The 22,055-nt window shown below is 48.5% G+C and overlaps 2 protein-coding genes across 3 annotated transcripts in view; one reads left to right on the plus strand and one right to left on the minus strand.

Moving 5' to 3' along the window:
* The window catches only part of ATP10A (ATPase phospholipid transporting 10A (putative)), a 184,258-nt gene that overhangs the window by 48,284 nt on the left and 113,919 nt on the right, over nt 1-22,055 (plus strand). The gene's annotated exons all lie outside the window — the stretch shown is intronic.
* Nucleotides 12,330-13,008, minus strand: LOC140710415 (HIG1 domain family member 2A, mitochondrial). The gene has a single exon (XM_073011983.1). It carries the CDS (start codon nt 12,926-12,928, stop codon nt 12,608-12,610), a length of 321 nt encoding a protein of 106 aa, XP_072868084.1. The 5' UTR covers nt 12,929-13,008; the 3' UTR covers nt 12,330-12,607.

Consider the following 22,055-nt stretch of genomic DNA (forward strand, 5'->3'; position numbering starts at 1 on the left):
AGTTCTATTTACCAACTTAAAATATTCTAAATTCTAAGTTTCAAATATTATTGATAGTAAATAAGTATATCTCACTTTTTAAAATATTCTTAATTTTCATATAAGTCAATTATTATTGGCATTCTAGATCTTCTACCCTGTAAATCTTTGATTTTAAAATGTTTAAGTAATTTCTTTTCTTAAAACTTTCCACCCTAGACAATTGTCAGATTAACCCTCAGATTATTAGCACAGAGTTAGAAAGGCAAAATTTCCTTACATTTGCAAGAGTTGGAACTAAAATAAGTCAATTAAAACACAAAGATATTCTATATAAAGCAAAAATGTGTTATTCTAAGCAGGCGAGCTAGTTGCTTAATAAAGTTAACGTTTCTTCTAAAATGGCTAACAAATAGCAAGTCTTTTAACATTTCCAACATTTTATTTTCATGGAAAAATCAATTTTTCACATGTGCAGAAAATGCAATGATTAAATAAGCTTAACAAAAGATTTTTTTGCACAGTTCGTTTTTGGGTTTGGTTTTTGTCTGTGTTTCAGTAGACATAATCTCGTGGATGCCTAACAGTCTCAAGTGGTGAACTCTTTTTTTTTTGGGGGGGACAGAGTCTCACTCTGTCGCCCAGGCTGGAGTGCAGTGGCGCAATCTCAGCTCACTGCAAGCTCCGCCTCCCGGGTTCACACCATTCTCCTGCCTCAGCCTCCTGAGTAGCTGGGATTACAGGCGCCTCCACCACGCCCGGCTAGTTTTTTTTTTTGTATTTTTAGTAGAGATGGGGTTTCACCGCCTTAGCCAGGATGGTCTCGATCTCCTGACCTCGTGATCCGCCCACCTCGGCCTCCCAAAGTGCTGGGATAAGAGGTGAACTCTCAAGCTTGTTTGCTCTTTAGGATTCTGCAACTTGAAGAACATCTGTTAGAAAGTAGCAAAGCCGATACATTTCAGTTTTCCATCTTCTGTGTGCCTGTTCTCTCCCGGCTTGGAAAGTAAGGAAGAGCTGGTGGGGAGGGCTGAGGACATTGAGGGGCCGGAAGAAGGGCGTGTCCACACTGAGATGCTGCTGGGTGCAGGGGTACTGGAGCTCCAGGGATGAGGCCACTGTGTAGCTGCAGAGCAGCTTGGCCCCAGGGGGCCCGGAGCCCATGGAGTCCAGTGCTGTCTGAGGTGTACAACAAGGTGCACGTGGAGATTTTCGTAACTGTCTTTTTCATACGTCTCCTTTTTTGAGAATCACTAGTTGGCATCTGGACACCCTCATGGAATAGACCGCCCATGCACTGTGTACATGCTATTTTAAAAGTGTCCGGAATAGACTCTTGAGGCAGGTAAGGAGCTATCATTCCTCCTTTACACAATGAGAAGTCTGTGCGCGTATAAAATGAGAAAACAGGCTTAGAGTTTATGAGCGGCCTGCCCGTGGTTACATCCCAAGAAGCCCATGCATGTTCTGAAACTGGAAGTCACGTGAAACATTTTGAGCACTGATGATCTCCATTTATCAGTAATTTCAGCTAATTGGGTTGTTTAAGTGAGTAGGCATTTATTTGTGGTTTTGTTTTTCTTATGATAGAGAATAGTAGTCGGGTTTCATGGAACGTAACTTCTGAGTGCCTGGTGGTGTGACGTCGACCTGGTAGTGGGTTTAGGGGATGGAGGGAGATCCATCTAATCAAGTTGATTTTAACAACCAGCAGGACACTCAGTTGTGCATCTTCTTCCTTAAAAGGACATTCTGACTCTTTGAGAGAATCTTCCTGTGTATACATTCTTCATAGGCCAGGTGGATTTTTCCTGTATATAAGGTACACACCATACACAAAAATGCATGTGTTGGTGCATTTCCCCACTGGCTTTTCATCATTGGTGCCAGGCTGTGACAAGCTTTGCAGTACCAGATTATGTGGCTGCCTCTGCCTTTTTCTTTTCTTTTCTTTTCTTTTCTTGGACAGAGTCTCGCTCTGTCGCCCAGGCTGGAGTGCAGTGGCATGATCTCGGCTCACTGTAAGCTCCACCTCCCAGGTTCATGCCATTCTCCTGCCTCAGCCTCCCGAGTAGCTGGGACTACAGGTGCCCACCACCACGCCCAGCTAATTTTTTTTGTATTTTTAGTAGAGACGGGGTTTCACTGTGTTAGCCAGGATGGTCTTGATCTCTTGACCTCGTGATCCACCGACAGCCTCCCAAAGTGCTGGGATTACTGGCATGAGCCACCACGCCCAGGCAGCTCTGCCTTTTTCTTCTGTCTGTCCTCAGATTTGGAAATAAAAAAGTGTTTGCACTTTTTATACACCAAATGACTTCCCAAATGAGACAGAATGGTTCCAAGGGCAATGCACAGTAGCTTAAGTTAACTTAAAGAAGGCTTATTCACTTGTCTTTAGACGTAACTGACTCCCACCTGCCCAGCTTTAGGACTGTGGGGACTCCAGGGATCACAGTGAAGGGGGTATATTCCAGAGCGATTTTAAAGAAACAGAGGAAGATGAGGTTCCTGTCATCACAGAAGGTACTGAGGAAAAGGGAAAATGGGATTTGGATTCCAGTCCCAGTCACGGTGGTCTGCAGATATCATTGGTGGAGCCAGGCAGAGGGGCATCCTTGCCATTTCTGGTGCCTTTCATTCCTTGTGTAACGCAGATTTTGTCTGGCATCATTTTCCTTCTGCCTGAAGGACTTCGTTGAACATTTCCCATGGTACAGGTCTGTGCATGAGGAATGTCTTTAAGTCTGAGCAAGTCTTTATTTTTCCTACGTTTTTAAAATACATTTTTTCAGGGCAAGCAGTTTTCTTTCCGTTGCTGACATGTGGTGCTCCTCGGTCTTTCTGCTTCACTGTTTCCAGTGGGACATTTGCTATAGTTCTTACCTTTACTTCTCTGTATATATAAGGTATTAATATCATTTTTTCTCAGTTTTCAAGACTTTTCCTATCACTGGTTTTAAGCAATTTGAATATGGTGAGCCTGGGTGTAGTTTTCTTCTTGTTTCCTGTGCTTGGGGTTTATTGGGTGTTTTGAGTCTGTGGCTGTATGGTTTTCAGTAAATGTGGAAACATTTTGAGCATTATTTCTTTAACCATGTTTCTCTGTTTCCCATCCCACCAAACTTGGATTACAGATAGATTAGGCTACTAGAAGTTGTCCCACAGATTACTGACTCACTTTTCATTTCCTTATCTTTTAAAAAAATGTCTGTCATATTGGATAGCTTCTATTGGTTTGTCTTTAAGTTCACTAACTTTTTTTTCTTTCACAATGTCTAATCTGTCATTAATCCCATCAGTGGGTTTTTCATCTGAGACATTGTAGTTTTCACTGTAGAAGTTCAATCTGGATCTTAAAAAATTTTATTTTTTAATCCATTCCATGTCTCCATGTAACTTAATATTTCCTCTAGCTTCTTGGACACAGGGATATTTCACAAGCGTTTTATCTGCTGTCTATTCCTTTTATCATCACTACCATTCCTGGATCTTTTTCTTTTGATTGATACTTATCCTTATTTTAGGTTGTGTTTTTCTGCTTCTTTGCATGCCTGTTTTTTTTTCCATTGGAAATCTAACATTGTGAATTTCATCTTACAAAGTGCTGGACATTTTTATGTTGATATAAATATTCTTGAGCTTTGTTCTAGGATGCAGAGAAGTTATTCAGAACAGGTGGGCCCTGTGGAGCCTTACTTTTCACCTTTCTTAGTTGGAATCAAAGCAGCCTTTAATCCAGGCATTTTCCCCTACCACTGAGATAATACCCCTTAGATTACTCTACCTGATGGCCTGTGAATTTCTACCTTGAATGGTGAGATCAAGGACTATTCCTGGGTCTTGGTGAGCTTCAGAGAAACTTTCCTTTGCTTTTTACCATTGGGTCTTTCCCTGAACTTGGGGAAGTCTCCTCACATGCGTGCCCTGATCAAGCCTCAGGGACAATCTCAAGGTGTACCCTCCAGAGACAACTAGAGCTGTCCTCCGGAGGCACTGCCTTACAAACCTGAGCGGCCCCTGCCTCCGTGGGGCTTCATTCAGGGCTCCGCAGGCTCTGCCTGGCTCCTCAGACGATGAACTGGGACAGAGAGCTCACCTTGTTTTACCTTTTTGTAGGATCATTGTCCTTCACTTCCTGCTGTCTAAAAATCATTTCTTAATATGCATTTCTTATTGGGTGCAGAAGAGTAAATCCTGCACTTTCATTCTATCTTAGTGAGAAGTAGAGTTTTTTTCAAAGTGAAATCACACTTTGTCTTTCTAAAAATCTCACTCAGAGATCAATAGCATGCTTGGTCACCCTTCCACAGCCAAGAGAGAATAATCAGGCAGTGTTTTGGAATCCTGTATTCCCCTGCGTTCAGAGAAAAACAAGAGGCAGCCCAGTAACAACAACAACAAAAATAGCTTGTTTTAATTTAAAGTAGAACAAAATGATTATTTTTTTCCTTTCTGTTTAAGTTGGGTCAATCGTAGATAAATTAAAGGGCTTTGATATCATCAGCAAAGCATTCTTACCAGTTCAGGAACAAATGCAACTGTTCTTGGAAAAGGGTTTGTGGGTGTACTTAGGGCGTCCTTGTTATTTTCCCTCGCTTTGAATGAAGAAAGAAACTTATTTATTTTTATAGTAATGTTTCCTCAAAGTGATTGTGTAGCAACCGTAGAACATAACACTCTATGTTACAAAGCAGAAACAAATAGAGCTTTGTACTTAGTACAGGTCATGATACCCAAACTACAAAAGTCTTTTTAACAGGGTGAGGATCTGAGTGAGAGGTTCCTGTTTCCTGACTTGTTATTTTGAAGTGTGATTGATTCTGTGCTCTTCACCAGAGAAAAGTCAGAACTAAGGAAACTGTTAGCAACAGAAAAACTAAACTAAATTAAAAGTCATTTTGGTTGATGTAACTCCAAGGCGTCAGTTTCTTCGAGTGCCAACCCCAAACACTGGCTGCCATCTTTGCTGCTGTAAACATTCACTCCATTTTAGGGGAGCGTGTTTGTGCCATGTAGGGTGGAACGGGGAGTGTGTGCTGGGTAAGAGCCACAGCAGTCTCTCCGCAATGCTCTGCACCAGCTGGGGCTGGGGCATTCTGCCCCCTGGCAGTTTCCAGCCATGTGCCTCGGTTTCCTCTGGCATCAGGGAGGGTCTGAGCTGTGTCGGCCCTTGCAGAGTGAAGAGCAGTCCAGGCAGGTGCAGCCAGCTTGGACAGATGCACAGTGGAAGGACAACCCCACATCCTTCTGGACGAGGAAGCGCTACGAGGTCAGGCTGGGTCAGACCTTGGTCTCCTTGCCACTGATAAACCACCACGCGTGGTCCCTGGACTCCTAACGCCTGTGGTGTCTCTGGGCTCCCAGCGTTTTCTCCCCACAATCTCACAAGTGGTTTTCACTTCCTTCTTGTAAACTTTCAGATCACATCCCACTTATGCACTGATCTTGCTGCAAACACTTACCAAATAGTAGAGGGGAGTGTGCACTCCTCTAACAGGAGCTGCGATGGGCCCATCCACAGAGAGCCGGGAGGGACGCCCGGGTGTGCAGTTTCCACACGGGGAAGTCAGTGGAAGGCTTCTAGCATGGTTCATACCATTTGGTTTGTCTCCTCATCTTTACCTCTTGTTCCTTTCTTTGTTTCCTCTTCTCCTTTCTTCTCCCAGCTCTGCCTTATGTCTTTGGGGATCCTTCACTCCCTTGATGGCCTAGAACTGGGCAGGAAGCAAGGTTTGCCTCTGTCCTCCTCCTTCCTCTCACTCACTCTAATCCCTTATCTGCAAAGAGTCTGCTGGAGCCCAGGGAGGTCTGTTTCTGCTGGGGACATCGCAGCCACCGCCTTAGTGTCCCCAGATACTGACTTCCCCCTCCCTTTTGTGTCCCACCCGCGCTGAACCATCCAGGACCTATTTTGCTATTTTGTCTGGGGACTTAAGGCTGTTCATGGGCTTTAATCAATCCAAGGAAGTAAAATTCCAGCCAAGCTGCACTTAAGGTCATCTGGGGGAGACCCAGATGATGTGTAATATGATCCCTCTGCCTCCTTCTAGCCCCAGCTTTGTTATGTGTAAAGCTAGGCTTCTGCTGACACTCAGATCAGACCCTCCTGGCTTTGCGTGCCTTTGTAAGGCTGTGGTTGCACCGGAGGATGCGGCTGCCCTCCTCTTAGCTGCCAGATGTAATTGATGGTGTTTGGGTCTTGGCTGCACCTCACTTTCCTGGCTCTGAAAATGAGTCACTAACCACCTCGATTCCTCGCGTTGGAATCCCTGGAGTGCTATTTTCCAATGGAGGCTTTTACTTTCAGAACCTGGACAGCCCTGGGCTCCTGGTCCTGCCCAGGGCTATGCTGGCTCGTTTTTCAGACTGTGGTACAAACAGACCTTATTGATCTTGTGCCTGTTGTAGGCAGATATGAGGTAAAGCCCTGTTCAATATATAACCTGACTTTAGTTTGGCTACTGTTTTCTTTGACTGGCTTTCATCCATGTGTGTTTTCAACTTTTGGAAAACAGTCCCCCGTGCCCAGAGTCCCAGTGGCACTGCGACACTTTGAAAATAAGCAATTAAACACATGATACCCTTTCCTAGGACATCCTCAGATTTAAAGGAACCATAAGAGCCTCGGGCTGGGCTTGAACTGCTGATAAGCAGTGGTGACTGCTGAGCAGTGCAGGTACCTCGGGCTTTGACCCACAGAGCCGTCCTCCCTGTGGGCTCTGCCCTCTTGGGTGACCAGGGACAGGGAACATTAGGGGATCTTGAGCCAGGCCCTCAGGCTTTCTGACAGCAGATCTTATTAGAAGGTCTGGGGGAAATGAGGAGCATGAGAATGGTTTTGCTGCTCTAGCCCCGCATCCATCATCTCCCTGACGCGTCCCCACTCTGGGTCACTGGGAGTGATCAGGAAGTGATGTGGAAACTCTCACCAAGGGTTCCAATCGCTAGGTGGTGATCCTAATTAAGATTGGCTCCACAATGAACGTTCTGTCATATTTTTTTTTTTTTGTAATGGCTTTCTTATGTTTGGATGGTTCACCATGCATATCCCAGATTTTCTGAAAGTGCTTGTAGCTCCCCAGCTTGGGCGACTCGGAACCCGCAACCACCAGGGCAGGCCACTTCCCCATGGGTGACCCAGGCAGCAGTGGTCCAGAAGTGGAACTGAGAATGAAGGTTGTGGGAAACAGGACTAGGTGTCTCCAATCCCTTCCTCACTTGTCATGCGTTTCAGGATCTTCCCATGCTCAGGTTACAGTATGTTGCTGGAGACCAGAGATTAAATGCAGGAGTGGGGCTGCCTTCCCGCCTTCCCAGCCCCTCCGTGAGGAACGGCACTGCTCTCAGGCACATAGTACATACATGGAGCCATGAGTGAGTCTGAGGTTTTCTCAAGAAGAAAAGGAAAATGAATAAAAATGAAGGGTTTAAAGCAGAAATTGAATTATGTATGACTTTGAAGATAGGCTTTACAAAAAGAATACCATTCTTGAATAAAGTAAATCTGCCCTGTTTATTCTTCAAAGCTCACAGCAAATTTTTGATGGAGCAGATGGATTTCTTAAATTAAGGTTTGATACTCCATTTGATTTTTTCCTTGTCTGTGATTTTAAAATAAAATTCATTCCTTAGAGAAAAATCAGAGTAAAAGGCATGTTGTCCACTCCTCCACTATGCAGTAAGCCATCTCTGAAGGTTTGAGGAGTGCGTGCCTGGGTCATGTCTCACCCGCCCCAGATGTATGCTCCTCTCTCCCGTCTCGGGGGCTCTTCAGGTGACACCCTGCAGGGCCCTCCCCACCCCACACTCACTGGGGCTCTTACTGGTGGTGGCTTCATCCCACCCACGGCCACTGGGGATGCCCTGACCCACAGTGTAGACTCCTCTGTCCTTCAGGAAGCATCTGTAGGGCTCAGGTTTCAGGGACGCAAGAGGGACACTCTCGATTAGGCATCATGTCCCCTCTCCCCACCATGTGGCCCCTCTTCCGTTAGACCCTTACTGCCTGTACCTGGCTTCTCCACATGCCCCACCCTCATCTCGTGACCACACAGTGAGAGTATCACACCCTCCCAACTACATCCAGTCTTCCCTCAAAGTCCAGGGAACCCTACTCTAATGTTAACGCCTGTCCATCTTCCCCATCCTCTAACCCTAAACTCAAATCCCACCTCACTCAAGGACCTGCTTCGGGTCCCCTCAAAGAATGTATGGCATTTGGCATAAAACTGGTGTACTAACATAGATCCAGGTCGGCCACCCAATGGGGGAAAACAGGGGGGTAAAAATACCTAAGTTGGGAATCAGTAGTTACTTATACAACTGTTCTCAGCCAGGCACAGTGGCTCACGCTTGGAATCCCAGCACTTTGGGAGGCCAAGGTGGGCGGATCACCTGAGGTCAGGAGTTTGAGACCAGCCTGACCAACATAGTGAAATCCTGTCTCTACTAAAAATACAAAAATAAGCCAGGCATGGTGGCTTATGCCTGTAATCCCACCTACTCCGGAGGCTGAGGCGGAAGAATCGCTTGAACCCGGGAGGTAGAGGTTGCAGTGAGCCGAGATCGTGCCATTGCACTCCAGCCTGGGCAACAAGAGCAAAACTCCATCTCAAAAAACAAAAGAAAACTGTTCTCATACCTGCAAAATGAGGTAAACTGGAGCATGTTTCTGTGAGAGCTGTTGTGGGTTGTGTTGAGGTAATCCTTCCTTGCTGTTCCTCATGGAACCATTAATTTATGGCCAGCTGCTTAATCTAAAATTCCCTGCAGGACAGTAAACCCATGATGAGCCTTTGACCAAAGACAAATGCAACAACGAGAACAAGCCTTAGACCCAGAAAATAACCTTGGGGAACAGGGAAGATTCATGGCAATGCTGTTTTCATATTGCAAAATTAAGGACATGTATTATGTCCAGCATGAAAACAAAGAGTTGAATCTCAAGGTGTGTTCTATCAGCCAGTGGCACATCTGTCACTTTTGGAAAGTAAATATGACAGATTTAACTTTAAATATTCTTTCATGATTGCTTATCGGGTTTTTTTTTTCTAGTGGTATGTTCCACTGTGGTCTTCCTCAAAGAAATTGTTCAATGGATCTTCACCTCCACTATAAAACAGGGGCAGAATTATACAGTCATCAGCAATACATGTTGAGTTCTTTCTTCTTTGTCTTTTTTTTTGGGCAGGGGGATGAAGTTTCACTCTTGTCACCCAGGCTGGAGTGCAATGGTGCCAGCTTGGCTCACTGCAAACTCCGCCTCCTGGGTTCAAGCAGTTCTCCTGCCTCAGCCTCCCAAGTAGCTGGGATGATAGGCATGCATCACCATGCCCGGCTAATTTTGTATTTTTGATAGAGGTGGGGTTTCACATGTTGGCCAGGCTGATCTCAAACTCTTGACCTCAGGTGATCCGCCTGCCTTGGCCTCCCAAAGTGCTGGGATTACAGGTGTGAGCCGCCACACCCAGCCCCATGTGTTTTTCTTTTAAAAATATTTGGTGAATGACGACTTCATTTAAAAGTGTTATTTCACAGGGAGTATTCACCTGTCGTCACAAGAACTTTCAAAGCCTTCATTCACTGAGCTAGCAAAGCTCACTTTAATATCCCTGGGAGGCCCCCATGGCTGGACACCGAGACAGGCGGCCTGAAGCCAGCCCCTGGCCGCAGAAGGGTAGGCAGGAAGGGCCCTGGGCTGGCGGGGGGACCACCCTGCTGGCTGCCCCACCTGCCTGGGGCAGGGTGCTCAGGACCGGGTGGAGCAGCCAGTGACGCTCCAGGGAGGAGAGAGGATGGCATTGGAGCAGACACTTGAAAAATGTAAGGATACCAGCAGGGGAGAGAAGAGTGAAGGCTGTTTTCCTCGTCTCACAGCCATCACAGCCATTCCTTAAAAGCCATGAACTTCTCACTCCTCCCGCTTGTGCTCTGTTATTGCTCCTCCAAAGCTGCTCTCTCCACCCTGGCGGATGCCCCTCCTTTTGATGGAAACACATGCATGAGTGGAAGCATAAGCTGAGGTCAGAACAGTGCGATCTCCATGCGCTAGAGAAAAATACATGCCCTTCAGTTTCTGGAGAAAGGGAAGGAGTTATAGTTTGAAGTAAGTGAACATTTACGGTGGAGAGAAAGAGAATAAAATGTACAGCTGACTTTTGAACAATGTGGGGCTTAGGGATGCTGACCCTTGACCCCCTGCACAGCTGAAAACCTGTGTTTGACTTTTGAGTTCCCCGCAACTTAACTGCTGATAGCCCACTGTTGACCAGAAGCATTACCAATCACATAAACAGTTGATTAACACGTATTTTGTACATTGGATGCATTATATACTGTGTTCTTACAGTAAAGTAAGCTAGAGAAAAGAACATGCTATTAAAAAAATCTTGGCCGGGCGCAGTGGCTCACACCTGTAATCCCAGCACTTTGGGAGGCTGAGGTGGGCAGATCACAAGGTCAGGAAATCGAGACTATCCTGGCTAACATGGTGAAACCCTGTCTCTACTAAAAATACAAAAAAATTAGCCGGGCGTGGTGGCGGCACCTGTAGTCCCAGCTACTCCGGAGGCTGAGGCGGGAGAAGGGCGTGAACCCGGGAGGCGGAGCTTGCAGTGAGATCGCGCCACTGCACTCCAGCCTGGGCCACAGAGCAAGACTCCATCTCAAAAAAAAAAAAAAAAAAAAAAAAAAAAAAGGAAGAAAGAAAGAAAGAAAACCTTAAGGCAAAGGAAACATATTTACTACGCATCACATGAAAGTCAATCATCATAAAGGTCTTCATCCTCATCATCTTGATATTGAGCGTGCTGAGGAGGGAGTGGAGGGCAGCTTGCTGCCTCAGGGGGGCAGAGAGGTGGAAGGAGGTGGAAGGGGAGGCAGGAGAGCCAGGCACACTTGGTGTAACTTTTGTTAGAAAAAACCCACATGTATGTGGACCTGTGTAATTGTGGCTGTTTCATGTACTACATGGAATGAATGAAAAAATCACTTGTTCAATGCATGACCAAAAGGATATTTAATTTTCTGCATTAGAAAATAAAAAGTGCTAAAAATTTGGCACTTTTCTGTTTCTTCTCAAGATTGTAAGGGGCTGCTTGTAATCATTAAGGTAAATGGCTTGGGAAAACTGTTCCAAATAAATGGCAGATGTGCCTGCCATCTTTGATTTCAAAATACATTTTCCTTTAGTCTCTGGGAATTGTGGGAATTGCAGGTTTACTTTTTCTTCTCTTTTTTTTAAAGTAAAGGCAAGACCTTGTTTTCCTGAAGCAAATTGTAAAATGTTTGGCGTTCCCTAGACTTAAGTTAATTTTGGGGGAAAGAAAACAGCGCAGCCTTTGTGTTTCACATATGGGTTCAGCATTTCCTCAAGTTCTTCCCCTGTAAGACAGACACACCCCTCCAATCTGAGGGCCCAGAAAGTGCCAGAAAGGAATGCCACCCGCGTTGGTTTGGCTAAAAACTGTGACTTTTATCTGAGACCTACTTAGATTTTAGTGCATTCTGTTCCCCATCAAAATGTATAAGTAGCCAGTTCATTTCTGTTCTCACTCAGAGATAGCACAAAAATAAAGATGTATGTAAAGCGTGCTGCCGTGAGTGGGTACATATATTGCTAAGTGCTGCCATTGAAAAAATTCATTGTGGTAAAGGACCTTGTTTTCAACAATGAAGACAGCATCTCTTTTCCTGGATCGAGACCCGTAGGCATAGTGAAGGAACTTGGAGTTGTGTGGCTGGTGGCATCGCTCCAGTCCCTTGGAGGCACCAGCTGCCGCAGACCCGCGTGGGCTCCTGGCACACAGTGAGTCACCCGGACCCAGCCAGTCATTCAAAAACAAACTTGAGAAGGATCACTGGGTGCAGCCTCTCTCCACGTGGCAGATGGGCTGTCCCACAGGCTGCCGGGCCCCATGTGTGGACGCCAGACTGGCTTCTCCTGAAAGAATTGTCCCCGTGATGTCCAACAGGCTGCCGGGCCCCGTGTGTGGACGCTGGACTGGCTTCTCCTAGAAGAATTGTCCCGGTGATGGCCTATCAGTTCACCATGGCTGCCACAGGTCTCATTCTGGCAATGTGCCTTTTATTTCAAAATGATTTTTCCTTTTCCTCCACACCCGCCTTTCTATTTTCCAAACGAAGTGCCTCTGCCTACCAAGGCTTTATTATAATTTAAGTAAATCTAAAATGCCAATGTTTAAAATTTCTCATATTTCTATAATATTTTATTTTTTACTTCTAAAAGAACTTTCATATCAATTTTTTCAGCTATTCAACAAATACTTATTTGAAATATGTTAAATATTCAGCAAAGGCCTACTTTGTGCTGGAAGAATTCTCATTTGATTTTTTTTTTTTTTTTTTTTTTAAGAGTTTTTTAAGAGTTTATTAAGCAGGGGAGTGGACGGGAGATGTGGCACAAATAGAGGTATGTAACATTCAAACAACAGAATCTAGGATTTCTGAAAAACTTTCAGTTACGGTTACACAAAGGGTCACTTCCTCCCCCAACGACACATGGGCCTCTCAGAGGAGAGGAGGCAGTAAGTCCCATGGTAGGACCAGTGGTTGCTCCTGGGTTTTGGAATCATTTCTGCGGAGCTTTCAAGGTCAGACCTTGGGCTTAGGGTCGAGACTTCATAGCGGTGACAGCTAGACCCAGCAAGAGGGCTGTGACCGTGAAACCCTGGGCGGCGATCCGGGTGCGCATCATGAGCTGAGAGCGCCGGCTGTCGCCCCGGTAGAAGGAGTAGAGGCCGTAGGTGAGGGCGGCCACTGTGGCCAGGCAACCTATGGGTACCACCGGGTTCTCGCGGGTCTTGCGAAGGAACTTTTCCTTGAAAGTCTCTGGATCCCTGTAAACAGTGGGGCTAAGCCCTTCAATGACTGGAGGCTTCGATGGTTCAAAGGGAACCTCCGGAATCACAGGGCCGGGAGTTGCCATGTCCGGGCCACAGCAGCACGAGAAATTAGGGACACCGAGCTCTGCCTCCCGGTAAAGGTCACGAAAGGCTCATTTGATTGTTAAAGACGGTGCCGAGAGGTGACTGGCCTGTTGTCGTTACCGTATTTCACAGATGTTACCGTATTTCACAGATGAGATGGCTCGGGGTCAGCTCACAGGAGTGAGCTGCTTCTCCAGGCACATGTGTGGAGTGGGCGGCTGGGCGGAGCTGGACCTGGACCTGACCACCTGTTTAAGGCCTCAGCTCTTTCCACTCCACTCCGCTGCCTGTCACTTATCCTTTCCGTGTTTAGCCACATGTGCTCATTCATGTGTGTACACACGTCACACACAGACACTCACCACACACTCATATCCATACACCACACACACACACCCCGTGCACATAGACACACACTACACATACACACACAGATGCTCACACACCCCCCATACACACCATGCACATAGACACACACTACATATACAGACACACACACAGGTACACACACACACCCCACACACATATGCACTCACACATACCATGCTACGTACTCACAAACACAGCCTCACATCACAAACACCTCATATCACACACTAAGCACAATTATACCTCACACACACACCACACACATCCATACGCCACACACACACCATGCATATACATACCACACATACAGACACACACACAGATACACACACCCCACACACACACCATGCACATAGACACACCACACATAGACACACACACAGATGCACACACACACCATGCTACATACAAACACAGCCTCACATCACACACACACCACACACTCGCATGCACCCCACACACACCATGCACATAGACACACCACACATACAGACACACACAGATACACACACCCCACACACACACCATGCACATAGACACACCACACATACAGACACACACAGAGTGTGCATGCTGCATGCTCACAAACACAGCCTCACATCACACACACCTCACATCACACACGAAGCACAATTACACACACACACTTGTATGAATACCTCACACACATGTGTCTTGGGGCCAAGCACTATGCAGGCGGACCAGCAGCAGCACGGGCATGCCAGGAGAGGTGATGGGAGCCTGTGCCTGGGAGGACAGCGGCGGTTCCCGGTTACACTCAGAGAAGCCGAGGCCCACGGAGGTTTGCGAGTTGTCCATCATGGTAAAGACTGAGGGTCATTCTCAGGTTTTCTGAATCCACTGTTGAGTTCCACAGGCCCTGCCGGAGTGCCCACTGCAGACTGTCCCAGAAGTGCAAGCAGGATGTCCACAGGCCTTGGATCCCGGGGAACGTACACGTGTGTAGAACAAGAATCGGTGACAGATACTTAGGAGTAGGACAGGACTGGCCCACCTGAGGCTGCGTCTGGGGATAAAGCTGCCCCTGGTTCGCACGGACTCACTCAGACAGAACAACTTGGGCTCCTCATTTCAATTCTGTCACTTTCTTCGCCGAGCTCTTGGTAGAGGGCGAGTTGTCCTAGCCATTCAGTCCTTGTACCTGAGAAGCAGGAGAGAAAATGTCCCAGCACCCAGGGGACACATGACATGGGCAGTGCCCACCTTGTGCCCCACTGTATCCTTGGCACATAGTGTGTGCTCAGCAGAACCAACAGATGTTTCCTGAATGAACGCATGAATGAATGAATGGAGGAGCCCAGCAGGTGAAGTGTAATTCAGGTGTCAGAGAGGACAGTGTGGCGGAAGTGCCCGGGACGGGGAAGGAGGCACCAGCACAGACCACAGGGTCACAGGCCAGCTGTCTGCTTACTAACCGTCTCCCTCCCCACAAGTGCCAAGATTGCTACATCCCAGGGTGAGATGTGGCTGTGTCCTCGTGACCCGGCTTTGCTAGGAATTATCTCACCCCTCAGAGACACAGACCTTGGCCATGAGGGCACCTGGAGGAAACTAGGTTCTGGGCAAAACCCCGAAAACGGCAGCCCTTACTGGTGTTGGCCACACCCGCATCTGTAAAATGCAGTTTCACCCTCATCTGTAAAATGCAGTTTCACCTACATTCTGTTCATGATGTTTTAGGCAGATTAATGACCCCTGCAGATGTGTACATCCGAATCCTCGGAACTTGTGGGTGTTTTAGGTTGTAGGGCAAAGGGGAAGTCAGGAGCTCCTCAATAACCTCAAGACAGAGTCTCCTGGATCATCTTGGTGGGCCCAGTGTAATCACAAGGTCCTCAAGGTGGAAGAAAGGATCAGATGAGGGAACCAGAGTGCCGGCAGCCCAGTGCGCAAGACTTGCCACCATTGCTGGCTTTCAAGACAGAGAAGGCGGCCGGCCGTGAGCCGAGGCACACAGGTAGCCTGCAGAAACCAGGAAAGGCAGGGAAGCAGACTATCCGCTGAGCCTCCAGGAAGGAGCGTGGCCCTGCCGACACCTTAGCTCAGTGGGCCCTGTGTTGGAATTCTGACCTACAGAACGATGATACCATAACCGTGTGTGGTTTTCAGCCACTCGGTCTGCGGCAACCTGTTACAGCAGCCCCAGGAAGCGAGTTCATGGGTCTAGTGGTCAGAACACAGCACGCAAGGTCTGGGTAGCCCCAGCCTACAACAGGGAAGCTCACGGGCCTGAGAGAACCTGCTGGACGTTTATCAACAAAAAGCCTGTGGTGGGAGGTGCCGAGGAACATGGTCCTCGAGGTCTGCCAGGACTGAAGCTGGGTGCCACAGCCTGGTGCTGAGATTCCGATGTTAAGAACAGCCCAGTGTGTGCTGCGGTGTAGGCACACGCAGGTGTTTCCACGGTGCACTCTGCCCAGTTTCTGTTCTGTTCTAAGGAGAAAAGCATCCAGACGGAGAGTTCCCGGATAGAGTTTTGGCCCAAAAGCAACATTTTACTGAGTCAACACAGGAAAATTATTTTAAAAGGCTCTTGGGAGAAGAAAGATGGCTTTGTATTTGGTGCTGAACCCAAGTGGGCCACATGCCCTTGTCCTGCAGAGCTCATGTTCTCCGCGTTAACATAAAGGAGTTGCGGAGCTCCTCGGCTCCGGAACACGGGGAGGTGTGGAACCTTCCGTGCGGTGCGGGTGGCCAGCTGTTCGCCACCTGAATCCGTTATCTGTGTGACGAGTCAGTAACTGGGGAAGTTTACGGAAACGGGGCTTTTGTGTGCTGTCAGATACATCCATCGGGGTGCAGAGACTGGCACAGGGGCCTTCCGGCAGGTGGGCTGCGATGCCGTTCCTGCCCAGCAGTGCCGAGCAAAGCCAGAGCAAGCCAGGCGAGTCAGAGACACATGAGCATCAGGAGGCTTGAGAAAGCTGGAAAGTGTGTTTTCCCTGAAATGAAGCTGTCCCACACCGAACTGAACCACTGTAACATGCTGAGCAAATTGAGGTCTCAGCGTAGTGACCACTGGTTGCCCAAGAGTTGACCAGGAGTGAGCATCGCACCTGCCCCCAGGACTCTCATCCACCCTCATTCTCAGTGCTCTGCCTGACGTGGGGTGCTAAGCACTGCATGCACCTTAACACAGTCCCCCTGACTACCACCTGCCACCCAGGCACTGCCACTGTTATCCCCACATTGCAGACGGGGACGCTGAGGCTCAGAGCCATGATTGGCTGTGAGCTCTTAAGTGCTGGTGCAGCCATAATCCTGGGGGTCTGGCTCCCACCCCTCACTCCTCTTCTCTGCTGATCCACCTCATGCGCCGAGCCCAAGTGCAGTGGAAGGGCCCCTGGACACCTGCATCAGCTCTCCCTGGGCCTCGAGGAGATGCTGGCTGAGTGGCCCTGGGCATTCAGAGCACATGTCCTCAAATTCCAGCATGCACAGGACAGCCTGTGGGTTAATACACATGGGGACATAGACCCCACAACCAGCCTTGGGACACCCTTTGTGCACCTAACTGCTGTCCTCTGCTGAGGAGAGGCTGTCACCCCAGAGGTCTCTCTCTTGAGTTAGTTTTGTAAAAGGAAAACATATTTTCCCTTCATCCGGAGCAGACTTACCAAACTCAGTGACTGAGCCAGGAGCAGCGAGCGACAGCATCTGGTAGCAGCGGGTTCATCAAACACCAGGAAGATGTGACAGAGACAGGCTTGACTTCTATGGGAATTCGGTTCCTGATGCTGTTGTAATATTGGTAATAAAGTTAAACCAAAAAATAACAGATGAAATGAAGTCAGAAAGACATGGTTAAAATAGTTACTGTGAGCACCAGCTTTTGAAATTAGGGTAGGTGGGAAGCCTCGGGGCCCCCAGAGTGGTCTGCCGAACACAGCTTTCCACGCGAAGCTAAGCTGAGTTTGCATGAACATCTTCAAGTGTTCGTGTTTCCCCCTGGTGCTTGTACCTCGGCACACTCACTCTTCATTTGCTCCATTTGAAATTACCGTGTCAGAACGTAGCTTCTTGTGGGAAGGCGCACAGTGGAACAGTGCCAGGGAGCAGCAGCGCCCAGCAGGCATGTGTGGAGTGAAGGAGCGCGGTCAGCTCCCCGCTACAAACGCTGTGTCACAAGGGGAGGGCAGGTGAGAACTCAGGCGGGAGAGGAGAGGCTCTTGGGAGGCAGAGATCTGTGCTGTGTCCCCTGGGGAGGCAGGAACAGGGGACAGGCGGATATTGGAGAAGGAAGGAGCAGGGGACAGGCGGATATCGGAGAAGGAAGGAAATGGTTCTTGGGGTGTTAAGCCGTTGTAGGGTGGGCCAAGGAGAGCAAGGGAAGCACCTTATCTGTGCAGGACATAGAAAACTCACTGAAGCCCCATGGGAGCCTGCAGCCAGAGAAAACTCAGCAATGTCGATTCTGTCTTTATTTTAAATTTCAATGTTTCTTCCTCAGGGATATTCTTTCACTCGTTTTGTTTTGTAAAAAAATATTGCATTAAAATAGTATTCATCCTGATCCCTGAGCTGTTGCGTGCACCCTTGCGTTTTGCACTTGACGTGAGCGCCTCTCCTGCCTCACCCTGGCCCCCAGGCGAGTTTGGTGTCTGATGATAAGGTTCTTGGTCGTCGCTTTTCCTCCTTCAGAATTCCTGAGACTGAGGAGGAGTTAGAGGCATCCATCAGTAGTTCCTATTAGTGAAGAATTGTTTCTGCTCTGTTGGGTTTCTGGGTTTGCTGTTGTTGGCCAGGAAGAGATATATTGCATTTCAGAACTTTTACCTAATTTGTAAATGTACCAGTTTATAAATACTTAATTACAAATTGATGTTTTTGAACTGGATTCCCTCGCAGTGATGCCCTGAAGCTATATGCACTTTGAGTTTGTTGAATTTTACTTCTATTTATTTATTTTTGAGACAGGTCCAGCTCTGTCACTCAGGCTAGAGTGACACTCAGCTGTGACGTGATCACAGCTCACTGCAGACGCAACCTCCTGGTCTCAAGCGATCCACCCACCTCAGCCTCCCGAGTAGCTGGGACCACAGGCGTGCACTTCCACGCCTGTCTTGAATTTTATTTCTTTGTGGAACATGCCAGTGAATGTTGTTTAGTTGAACTTTGTCTTTTTTCTGTTTGTTTTGTTTTTATTCTTAGTGAAGAATTTGGCTGAACCCCATTTTGGTTCAACTCTGAGTTTAGGGTGCCTAGGCCGGGCTGCCCAGCCCTGAGTTTGTAGTGCCAGCCTTTAGAGGCTGTAAATTCCCAAAAGCTACATTTGAGCACCTGAGATGCCGTAGGCCACACGCTGACACATCAGCGCTCGGGAGCAGAAAAAGGTTTATTTGATTCAGCCAAAGTGTGAGGGCAGGAGAGACAAGCTCCCAAATCCGACCTGCGTTTGGACGTAACTGAGGCTTTTATGAGGAAGGCAGGGATGCGAGAGGGAGGAGCCCAGGATGAAAGCTGCTCGCCTTCCTGGGCCAGTCAAGCCAGACACCATCAGGGAGGTCTGCGTGATGGAAGGATCATTGTTCTTTGAAAGAAAAACAAGTTCCGTAACCATTCAGATGGTCCCCGAGTTGGGATGTGAAGTTATGGAAGACTAGTAATGCCCTGTACCAAAATAACTGCGGGAAAGCAGGCATGGGGCGAGGAAGGAACGGCACAGAGAAAGGGAGGTCGGCCAAACAGGCACCCTATGGGGTTGTTTTTGGTGGGGTTTTTTTTGGTTTTTTTTTGGTTTTTTTTTTTTTTTGGAGACGGAGTCTCACTCTGTTGCCCAGGCTGGAGTGCAGTGGCCTGAACTCAGCTCAGTGCAACCTCCAACTCCCGGGTTCACGCCATTCTCCTGCCTCAGCCTCCCGAGTAGCTGGGACTACAGGCGCCCGCCACCTCGCCTGGCTATTTTTTTGTATTTTTAGTAGAGACGGGGTTTCACCGTGTTAGCCAGGATGGTCTCGATCTCCTGACCTCGTGAGCCACCGCGCCCGGCCTGTGGCTTGTTTTTTTAAAAAGTCACATAGGCTCTGCTACGTGAGGACGGGGGAGGTTGTCTCTTCTATGGGGGACACAGAGCAAACCACTCAAGCCAGTGCGGGGGTCTCCGAGTGGGATCCCTGTACCAGGCTGGTGGGTGCGGGCGGCGCACGGTGCCCTGCTGAGGAGGAGCGGAGGGACAGGCCATAGCTGTCAGGCGGCTCCACAGAATCACGGAACTGGTTTTGCCCCATGGTCTGCGGAGTTTGTTCTCCCGCTCAGTGTCGAAGATCGCCCAGTTCACTCAGCGGTAGAGACCTGGGCACCCTTTCACCAGATGGGAGTCCAGCAGAGCGTGAGGGGAAAAGAGCGTGCCTTCTCTTGAACTTGAATCTTTGCTGCCTTGCGCCGCCCTGGCCATTTGGTGGGACATCCACGTGGAGGCTGCAGTAGGCTGTCTAAGCCCCAGGAGCGTCTGCAGGGTCATTTAATTACACACGACACCTGTCACCCAGGGGAGTCGGGGCTGTGGCCCCCTTTTCTATGACACATGACCTGCATGGGTGTCTGTTGAGGCTTTGGGATTCCTGCCTGAACCCTCCTGGTGGCTATGGGACCTCAGACTGCCTGGGGCAGGAGGAGGACTGGCAGGTACTGGATTCCCCCACGTCCCCCAGCACTGGCTTGGCGGGGCGGCCTGTTTGTAGAATTCAGACCTTACAGTGAAGCGCACACTGCCCCAGGCGCCTCCAGGGTGCTGATTCGCCGCCAGGAGACTTGTTTGGAGTTTTGATGTTGTTGCTTTGGGGTCCATCTCCCCTGCCAGGGCAGGGCTCTCATTGCTGAGACTGCCTATGTCAGTGAAGCTGAGGAGCTCCTTAACTCCGGTGATGGGAGAAGCCGGCTGAATGCAACCCGGGGCCCCCCTCCCTCTTCCCGTTAACTAGGCAGGATTCCAAATTTGTGACCCTGATGAATTTTGCAAGGGTTATATTTTTAAGAAGCTTAAAATGAAGTCTATAATAACACAGAAGTCTTACACTTAACTCTCTTCTTGGAAAATGTCTTATTGTGCTCGCTGGGTAACACACTCTCAGTTTAATCCCTGTAGACGTCCCTGGAGGGTGTGACATAGATGAGGAACCAGCCCAGGGTGAGGTTGGGTGGCGTGGCTGTGCTGGCACGTGGAGGGTAAAGGAAGGGCTGAAGGTCTCCCTCCCCATCCTCACCCCCAAGGACGGCAGTCTCCTGGTGATCTGCCTGCCCCAAAAGAGTGCCAGCCAGAGGAGCCCAGCTCTGACCTCGGTGACAGGGAAGGATCTGCGGGCTGTGGAGCCGGACTGCCCTTCTTGGAAGGCTGTCCCCCCGAGAGGGGCCCAAGGACCCGCTGCCCGCACTCCGGAGCTGCAGCACTGGCACCTGGAGCCCAGAGCGTGTCATGTCTCCATATGTAGAGAGTCTGTAATTTCAAAGAGAAAACCTAGCACAAAATGGAAAAGTGTGGTGGAAAGTCGGAGAGTTGAGTTCAAAGGAGCAGAGAACCTCTGAAAGGGTAGGGTGGGGGCAGGGGCCAGGGGCCAGGGCAGTCACCACAGCACTGGCCTCAGGGGCCTCTCCCTGAGGGGGCTGGCCTTTCCTCATGCCACTGAGGAGTCCTCATTCACAAAGACGTGTACTTTGTGAATTCTTTTCCGAAAAAATTACGTTTCCAACTTACTGGAACTTGCAACAGCACAGATGAACCTGGAGAACGTTATCAGTGAAATAAGCCAGCCACAGAAAGACAAATACCGCGTGATCTCACGTACACGTGGAACCTAAAAAAGTCAAACTCATAGAAGCAGAGAGTAGAATGGGGGTTACCAGAGGGTGGAGGGGACAGGGGGGGATTTTGGTCAAAGGATACAAAGTTTCCCTTAGACAGGAGGAGTCGTTTTAGGATCTGTTGTACAGCACCTTGACCATAGTCAATAGCAATGTGTATTTCAAACTTGCTAACTGAGTAGATTTTAAATGTTCTCATCAGAAAAAAAGATGAGTATGTGAGACATATATGGTTTGATTTAACCACACCACAGTGCATACATGTATCAAAACATGACATTGTGTCCTGTAACTATATACAACTATTATTTGGCAATTAAAATTTAAATTTTTTAAACATCTCCAAAGCTACGGAAGGAGGAAGGCCTCTACAAGGCCAGCTCAAATTACCACTGTCACCACCTTCTGTCAAGTGTCATATTGTCCTGTGGCCTAGTTGGCCCATCCCAGAGGGATATCAGGCAGGTTCCAGGCAGGTAGCACCTGCCTAGGACACATGTGGCTCTGATGACACTCCAGATGCCTGCCTCACCTGTGGAGGGTCCATGACTATGGGAGAAGGTCCCCCAGTGTGGGTGGGAAGAAGCCACATTGTGAGGTGGGTTGGCAGCTCCCTGATGACTCATGAGCACCACGTTTGTGCATGAATGGAGGCTTCTTTTCCGACTCTAGCTGCTTGGGCATTGCTGCATGCATGCACACAGGCCATAATTAGACCATGGCAGTGTGCGGGAAAGAGGCCGATGCCACACTCATTTATAAGCTCTGAAACAAACTATTTTTTTTTTTGAGACAGGGTATCGCTCTTTTGTTCAGGCTGCAGTGCAGTGGTGCTATTGTGGTTCACTGCAGCCTCAACCTCCTGGGCTGAAGCAATCCTCCTGCCTCAGCCTCCCAAGTAGCTGAGACCACAGGGGTACACCACCACACCTGGCTAAT

This window comes from Chlorocebus sabaeus, chromosome 26, assembly GCF_047675955.1.
Source record: "Chlorocebus sabaeus isolate Y175 chromosome 26, mChlSab1.0.hap1, whole genome shotgun sequence".
Classification (NCBI taxonomy): Eukaryota; Metazoa; Chordata; class Mammalia; order Primates; family Cercopithecidae; genus Chlorocebus; species Chlorocebus sabaeus.